This window comes from Etheostoma cragini, chromosome 17 (assembly GCF_013103735.1).
Source record: "Etheostoma cragini isolate CJK2018 chromosome 17, CSU_Ecrag_1.0, whole genome shotgun sequence".
Taxonomy (NCBI): domain Eukaryota; kingdom Metazoa; phylum Chordata; class Actinopteri; order Perciformes; family Percidae; genus Etheostoma; species Etheostoma cragini.
In genome coordinates, this window is record NC_048423.1 from 12,252,391 (window position 1) to 12,261,228 (window position 8,838).

Consider the following 8,838-nt stretch of genomic DNA (forward strand, 5'->3'; position numbering starts at 1 on the left):
CACACACACACACACACACACACACACACACACACACACACACACACACACACACACACACACACACACACTTACTTAGCGGTCAGCTGTGCCTATAATAATAAAAATTGCCATAAACACAAGAACAGCATTACTGTATATCTCCACAGCTTTAGCTGCATCACATCTTCATTACTCTTATTGGTGAGAGCCAGCCCTGATAACCATGCCAACCATCAGGGCTAAGTGTGTTTTAGAGTAACATCGTCTTACAAAGATGAATTAACCATCCAATTCAAACCTTTGAAAAAGTCATTAAAAACTCTGCCAGGAGTAAACTGCTCCACCACATTGAATAACTTGGTCCCCCACTGCTTTCTGTTTTTTATACACACCCACATGTGCATAGGCTACTCACACACATGCTTTGATACACACAAAAATATTCATAGATAAACCCAGCAGAAAATACCCACATAATGCATGTCCGTTGGGCATGCAAGTTAACATGGTTTCACCGAGACACCTTGCAATCTTTTCTTAATTTAGGATGCATTACATGTGTGACAAAACGCTGCTTTGCTGCTAATGCGTGGCCTTGTGCAAATGAGATTATAGTGTCCCTGTTGAGCCAGAGGCACACAGCTGTCTGGACAGGCACATTGTTCCCTCTGCAGGCCTGAGATGTGTTCAGGCATAAAGCAAGCATTTTATTTAGGCAGCTGGCCCTGGCAACAAGGCAAACGGTGCTCACATAAGCAGGGGAGAGCTAGGAGCTATAATGTGACAATGGGAGGCTGTTGTTACGGGGAAACACCTTAAGAGAGTGCTCTGCTCACAAAGGACCACATACAAAGCACATGTATGTGCATGCTCAGCTGTCACTCAATAAACTGCTGAATCTGATCGATTCAAAACTGGTGGGTGTCATCAGCCCGCTCACCCCACAGAGAGAGAGAAAAATCACAACAGCTAAAAGGACAGAAGGTTTTTTTTTTTTTTTTTCAAGCCACAGAGCAGACTCCCACACATGAACCCGGTTGAAAATCGGTCGCTCAGATGTCTGCTGTGCTTTGCATACAATGTGTCCACTCTTTTTCCACCATAACCATACGGCAGATAACGGTGATATGAGAGATTTCTGTCAGAAGTGATATCACACCAAAACAAAGAAATCTGCTCCACAATGTGAGCATCAGATCGTTCCGAAAGGTTACCAACCGCGCATCAACAGCTAAGACAGCAACAATAAGGTGGTCTCCCATAGCTGAGCCAGGCCAGCAGAAATCACACTGCTGTCTTAAATTTGTTGACAAAAAAAAAAAAAACATCATTCACTCAACATTACAATGCAAACAAACTGACATGCAACACGGACATTAAAAGATTCAATATGTGCTTTTTCTTTTCTTTTTCAAAATAGTCGTCCTTTTTCCCTTAGGAAATAAAACTGTAAACGCTGCACAACTTTAGTTGGGTAACACATTAACCACGTCAATACAACAGCGAGATGGTTACCATGGAAGCTGGAAATTAAAGTACCAAAAATGATATAAACTTAAAAACTTGCAGTAGCCTACAAATAAACATAGGCTAATATGTAAAAAAAACAAACATATTCGGTTCTTTTTCGTTTGGTGATGAGATGGATGATGGACAGGTTGTGAGATTTCAAAGCCTCCTGAAGTTAGTGGACCGGGCTTTTTTAAGAATATCAGCTTACGTATTGAATCTTTTTTTCTGCAGGCAATCATACAGCATCCCCCGGTGTTTCAGACGCCGGTGTACTCACCCGTTAGCTGGTCGTAGGATCCGTCCATCTCTCTGGAGTCCGACAGGCTTTGGTCACGGTTTTTCGCCTTCATTTTCACCGTGTGCGCCGCAATGTGAAACTGTAGGAAACAGATATGTTGGCGAATTTATTTGTGATTTTGTTGTCTGCCTTCAGGGAGGATGGCTACTACCGTTAACAAGTCATAATTGATGTGCCATAGATGAAAAAGAGAGCCATGTAAGTTGCTATTCCCCGTGTCTGTCTCTGAGTGCGCTTCCAGGAGCTGTGTGAACCAAGCGCGCTTCTGTTCGACACACTCACACGCGGGCTGGCACGCGCGTGCGCACAAACGCGCACACGCTTCAGCGCAAACACATTGAGAAAGGAAGACAAATACAGAAAGTGTCTCAATCTTTTACATGAACTGCTTTGGTTTGGATAGTTTTTTTTTGTGGACATACACATGTAGCCTACAGATAAGTGAGAAATGAATCGGGAACACTCGGATAATTAGTGAATCGTGAAGGAGGGCTTCCTTAATGACTCCAAATCGAAGGCTATAGTAGCATAAATGATAATGTGGGACATAAAAGGTAGCCTAAGTTAGGATCAGATAATCATGAAGTAATGATGGACATCTTACTGCCACCGAGTATGATTCACATATGGGCTATTTGTACCCTAACAACAACCTAATGATTTAGTGAACTAATCAGTACCTAATTATTCAGTGAACTAACCATTACTAATTCTGTGATATTTCTGTCTCAGAGTTATTAATTATCAGGTCGTTCCCGATTTGTTCCTCACATCTTCCTTAGTAACTACAGTCCTCACATTTTTGTGCATCGTATTGTAAAGTGTAACCATATCTATCTGGTTCCATTCATGTAGACACACACTTGGTCGTCAGCCTGCCTCTCTGCCATTAATACCATCATCACACCACCTCTTCTGATGCTCTCCACTGAGTCAGAGCCGTGTCGGATGTGTACAGAGACATCAGCAGGGGCAACGAGGAGCACGCTGCTGCCAGGCAGAGGTTCTGACTATAAATTCTCTCTCTCTCTCTCTCTCTCTCTGGTCACAATCTGTCAAGCAAGCTGTCTTTAATGCCATATTGCCCTACATTATATCAGAGATTGCACCAACAATGCTCTCTATACATCCGCTCATTCGTTTATCTCAAGCATGAACAATTACAGTGGCCGACTCAGGCTGGCTGAGAGGCAGGGGTTTTCTTTAAACATGGGGCCCCCCGCCCCCAAATTCACTAGTGAACAATTGTAATATCTGTCTGTGTTTTTCTCTGTGGTGAAGTTATTCTTTTATTTAGAGGTTCTCGCCCCTTGCCCCTGCTGAAGGAAGGGTGCAAAGTGTGCTGGGTGCTAGATTACACCATCCTGATCTCTCAGGAATCTAAATCAGACAAGAGTCACCGAAAGGTTGGCCATAAGAGCTTGTCTTCCAATGGGGCTGCCTTACGTATCATATCTGTCACTGAAATAATCCAAGTGTGCCTTTGTAACGTGTTGCATTCCCATAATGTCTACATGCAAATGTGCATGACATGTAGCCCTGGACCTGCATGTTCCAGGTAAACCATGCATTACAGTGTGACAGTTATGTAGATTGGTTCAGGAGGATAGTGTTGTTAATGTAGATTCTCATCTTATTTGATTTTGTTCATCAAGTAATTGTTTTTACTATTAAATATGCCTCGACAGTTTTGTCTTTCACAGAGAAATCCAAGGGCCTGGTATGCCTCAAATTAAGTGCTTGTGGGATTGTCCAACGACATCTGAAACCCAGGGAAACTACGGGAGGTTGCACCTGACATTTTTTGTAAATATATGAAACTGTCACTCCCAAAAGCGCTTACTTCCCAAAGCGATTAGCCAGGTGTGCACAGATGCATTTGTAAGGCAGGATTTGTCTTTAAAGCTCTTTTTTTAATCTTCAAAAAACCATTTGCGTCATTGTTAAGTGTGTGCCCTCATCCCTGTTTGTACAAATTATTTGCATGGAGAGTATTTAAACCCTGTGTCCAAATGGGGTGGGAGGACACATTAAATCAACTACAGTAGGTTGTTTAAAGTGTAAGACCTAATGCCCACTTTCAAGGTGGAATAAAAAATCTAAATCAAATTTTCCATATCCCTTTCAAAATAAATAATAAATAATAAGCCTAGTCTACTTCTTCAATCTCTGACAACCACTGCCACTTGCTTTTTTAACCCAGCAGACAACAAGAAACCTTGATGTTGCAGGTCTCAGCTTTGCTTATTTGACAACTTTAGGAGCAGCAGGTGGCCATTTGCTAATAGTGCCCTGGCTTCTATTCTCATTACCATATATATGCCCATTGTTGGTTTATCTGTGATCATTTACATTTTGAGTGTAAAGTCTCAATGAAAGGCACCAAAACATTCTGGAAAAGAGGTGAGTTAAGGTCATAAGGAGTTGGATGTTCCCCCCCAAGCCTCATTCAAACCCCGTGTGCAGCCAAAACAACAGAGGGAGGCCCACAATAACCACAAGGCCTGTTTTTTCTGTCATCTAATACCAACATAATATTTCACAGATACGGATGATTGGATAGTGATTGTATTTCTGTGTGTGGTAAATGAAAGGAGACAAGGAGAGGTGTATTCTAAATGAAAGGGAGGGGGAGTGTGCAAGAATGAAGTATAGGGGAGATGGGGAGATCGATTCGGGATTTAGAGGGGATTTAGTGATTTAGAGCCAAAATAAAGAATCCGCGAGTCATAGCTGAGGAGGCTGCGGGGTTAGTGGTGAGGTCGGGACTTCTAGACAATCCTACATGTGGATGTGCACACGTCCATAGCTGAGCAGTGACCCAGAAACAGCCTTGTTGTAGCCCAGAACAGTATAACAGGTACCGGGCACGATGCCAGCCGGGTAAGGAGGTCTGCTGTTGTTTTGTAAGCGTTGTTTGCATCCATATTTTCAACAACAGAAAACATTAAAGGAGAGAGAAGGGTCTTTCCATGCTTCTGATTCAAGACCATCTCCTGCAATTGACTTACTCGATCTATAACTATTGTTGATAATGGGTAGATTTTGTGACAGACCTCTGTATTTTCATTTATTTGACAGTGTTAGCCTACAGCATGATCCTAGCAATAAGTCATCACAAAATCCTCTTTGAGACTTTTATACCCGTGCTGATATTTGCAGTGCACAGTAAGCTTCTGTCCATTTATAAGTCCTTTTAAATAAAAAAATAAAAAACAAAATCAGGCCCCAATTAGCCATTTAATCCCAGTCTACCCACAAACCTCCAGCACATTGTAACCAGATTATTTGCACCCACTCAAAAACTCAAACAGAAACACAGACATACATCTTATGTTGTCAGTGTCTGCAAGTAATTGATAAAAACTCAGCATTGGGAAAGCGGGTGAGAAAAAGAATGAAGAGGAATGAAGGGGGAGGAACACTCAAACTATTGAGATGCATCCTCTGGCTCTCTCTGCAACCTCAAGGTTGGTCCCCTGTCCTTGCACTCTCTCATGAGCCAAACTGCACTGTGAATATTAATGGCACAAACTCTGGGATTCCCAAACCAAGGTGTGTGTGTGTGTGTTCAAATCATAGCTAAAAGGATGCCAACCACAATCAAATAAGTACGTCACACACTGTGCCAGCAAAACACTACATAATCCTCCTAAGTAAAGCTTTACGTTTTTCCTCAATATTTGCTGTTTCTTTTCAACAAAAGAAGAGAAGCGTAACAAGTCTTTGCTGGAACATCTCTGTTCCTGAAGAAAAATAGGAATAAGGATCTTAGACTAACCTGTCACTGATTGTGTTTCAAAGCCATTAGCTTCCTGTAGTTAAAAGAAAAACCTCCTTGTCAAGCAGTTAAAAAAAAAAAATAACACAATTCAAACGTCTGAATGACACTTCCCTTCATTATTCACCAAAGCATTGTGACCTCCAGCAAAGAGCTGTCAGTTGGCCTCAGTCACAAAGCCAATACTAGCGGAGTTACTGATTGATGACATCCAGTGGGACCGTGAAAGAATCTAGGCACATAAAACTGCACATTAACTAGACAAGAACAAATGTGAATAAAAAATAAAATGATGAATGATTTATGTCAATTTTCATAAATCAACGCATTCTCATGAACAAATATGGGATATTGTATGCAAAGTTATGCACACTGAAACATATAATGCACGAAAACTGGGAGACCGCCGGCTGGTCACGTGACATCGGCGACAGAGCTCCATGCTACAGAATAGCAGTTGTTAGCTGTTGAACAAAGCTTCGTGACGTGGCTACAGACCTCCATCACAGTTCGTCGCATCAGCTGCAGTTATTAGATGTGTTTAGCCGCTACAGAGCTCTGTGATACCAGCTACGGTGCTCCACATGGTGCTCTGTTAGGTCAGCTAAAGTTGGTGGTTCAGTTACACGTGACTGTGAGCCGGATACAGAGCACTGCGAGCTTCCGGTCATTTCAGTGGAGAGTGCAGTTAAAGTGCTCTTATTATGCTCATTTTCAGGTGTATAATTGAACAGAATAGGTTTATGTGGTTTAATTTTCAGAAAACACCTTATTTGTTGTACTGGACAATTCTGCAGCTCCTCTTTTCACCCTGTGTGTTGAGCTCACTGTTTTAGCTACAGTATGAGGTATCTCACTTCTGTACCATCTTTTCGGGAGTTTCACATCTTCCACTTATCTTACATATGAGTGAAGGGAAACAAGTTTTATTTACAAAATAAAAAAATACTTTGTTAACATACTATAAAACCAATGCAAAAAATCATATAAAATCCTTACATAAAAAGGAAAGTAAAAAACCAACCAACATATAATTTAATTTCCAGATGTAACAGCAGAATATTGTATCTCAGTTGAGCACATGGAGACCATTTACTCTTGGACAAATACTGTACAATTTTAATTTTTCATACCAAACTCTAATGTAATTAAATCAGTGCTGTCAGTTAAACACGGTTTTAACGGTGTTAATGCAAACCCATTTTAACAGCATCAATTTTTTAATCGCGAGATTAACATTCATTGTGCAAACTTTGTAGTTTTTCCACATGCTGTTGAAACAACTAGTAATGTTAGAAAAACTACAACACCACATGGGATCTAGCTAGACCGAAAACAAAACAACAGGCACACCGCACACACTTGTTTGGGCTTGTGAGCCGGCCAAAGAGTAGTACCGTTTTGAGTGGATGGCGAGTGTGAGACCCTGAAATGGATGCCCATAGGATTCTGAATGGAAAGTTTTCTTTTATAAAAGTTACCAAATGGTTCCACTGACAGACCAAAGTGGTCTGTGTGAGAGATTAATTGCTTCAAGTGTGAATGACTGCTCCAAGTGAGAATGTTAAATGTGAAATTGAACACCACAGTAGGTTATATGCCACTGTTGTTTTCATTAAAAACAACATTTGCAAAAAGCATGCCAATCTACTTTTCCATGTTGATAAGAGCCTTAAAATGAGAAAAATAATGGGACAAAAAGAAATCAAGGGACATTTAAATGAGATAAAAATGTTTGATTAATGCGAGTTGACTAAGACATGAATGCGAATAAATATTTTAATCTTTTGACAACACTAGATTAAACCATATGTAATTTGTATTGGCTTCAAGAAAAGGAATGAAAAGTTACTTGGTACAAGTTGACCATAAAACCTCTAAACTGCACCAAACTGTTTATCTGCAGGTACTTTCTGCACAAAATGTCATTGGACCCATAAACTTCACTTTCTTATATACAGTTCTAATAACCACTGCAAAAGCCTCCCAGTTTCTCTCTATCTCCCCATGCTCCCTTCTGTTTAGCCGTTTATTCCCATTTAAACCTCCTACTATCAGTTCAATCTGCTTTAATCAAACCCGCCGTAGCCCTAATTCAAACTGACTGCCCGCTCTCTCTCTCCTTGTCTGTCCCCGCCGTACTCTGATTCTCTTTTCTATCTGTATCTCCATCTCTTGGAAACCTCCATCCCCTGATCCAGAGATATGTGATGACGCCATTCAGGACAGGACAAGTGTGTGACCTTCAAAAAACATGAAACAATTTACTCTCTAAATCAGTCAGATTTGTATTGCCTGCTGTAATCACACTTGGCTGTGATAGTCTTTATGTTGGTTCATGGTGCTGTCTCAGGAAAAGAAGAATAACCCCTGACCCCCCCTCCCAGTACGTTCGCTGTCTCGGCGAGCATAAAACCTGTGATTTCTTTTGACAGATGTCAGCTGGGCTGCTGCTACCAACGTCACCTTTTGCCTCAGGGATGACACCAACTGAGACAGAATGGCACATGAATGCAATCAGGCCATACATTGTCGTCTGGGTGGGGAATTTGTGAAAGAAAGAGTGTCAGAGAATTATAACCTCTATTTTCTTCTTCTGTCTCTCTATAAAAAGTATACAGCTTGAGGAAACTATAGAGAGCAGCCAAATAATGTTGCATCTCTGCATGTTTGTTGGCCTGGAGGAAAGAAAAACAGGCAGAATAAAAGCCTGTATGAATTACTCATGAGTGTAAAGTGCATGCTTTCTTTCTTTCTCTCCAACTCACTCGCTTCACTCTTCATTTGTTTCCTCTTACTATTACTTTTGCTCCTTTTTTTGCCATCTTTATTCCTGTCGTGTGTCCTTGAGGAGTCTGTCCCAGACATGTCCTGTCCCCCCAGACAGCGGACTAATTTCTGGGGAAAGGTAGACAAATAGAGAATCTTTGGGAGCAGACAATTAGTGTTTACACAAATCATCCATCTGCTATGTGCCACAATTAAATACAGTCTGACCGTGAAACACTCAATGTGGGTTTAGTGGGACCTCTCTTTAACAACCTCTTTATCTCCTGGCAGAAAGTTTATAGAAAGCTTTCACAGCACACATAAAACACATGACTGTTTTTATGTTATTGCCTCTTCATCATACGTTGCAAGCATGTCTCCTAAATATTAAGTTTACAAACTGTTAAATCCAGTATGCTTTTGAGAATAATAAACAATAATTTCAAATGGGTTAGTGCGGATTTGCACCAACATTTGCAGTCACATAAAGTACCTA

At 41.0% G+C, this 8,838-nt stretch overlaps 1 protein-coding gene across 2 annotated transcripts in view; it reads right to left on the bottom strand.

Annotated features, from left to right (window-relative positions):
• Positions 1-2,064, bottom strand: part of LOC117960191 (Kv channel-interacting protein 2) — an 85,446-nt gene extending 83,382 nt beyond the window's left edge. The window contains exon 1 of one of the 2 annotated variants that reach the window (XM_034897888.1): positions 1,772-2,064. In XM_034897888.1, coding sequence (XP_034753779.1) covers positions 1,772-1,844 — 73 coding nt within the window. In that variant the 5' untranslated portion in view covers positions 1,845-2,064. The remainder of the gene's footprint in view (positions 1-1,771) is intronic. The other variant, XM_034897892.1, reaches the window with a different exon arrangement.
• Positions 2,065-8,838: the final 6,774 nt, after the last annotated feature.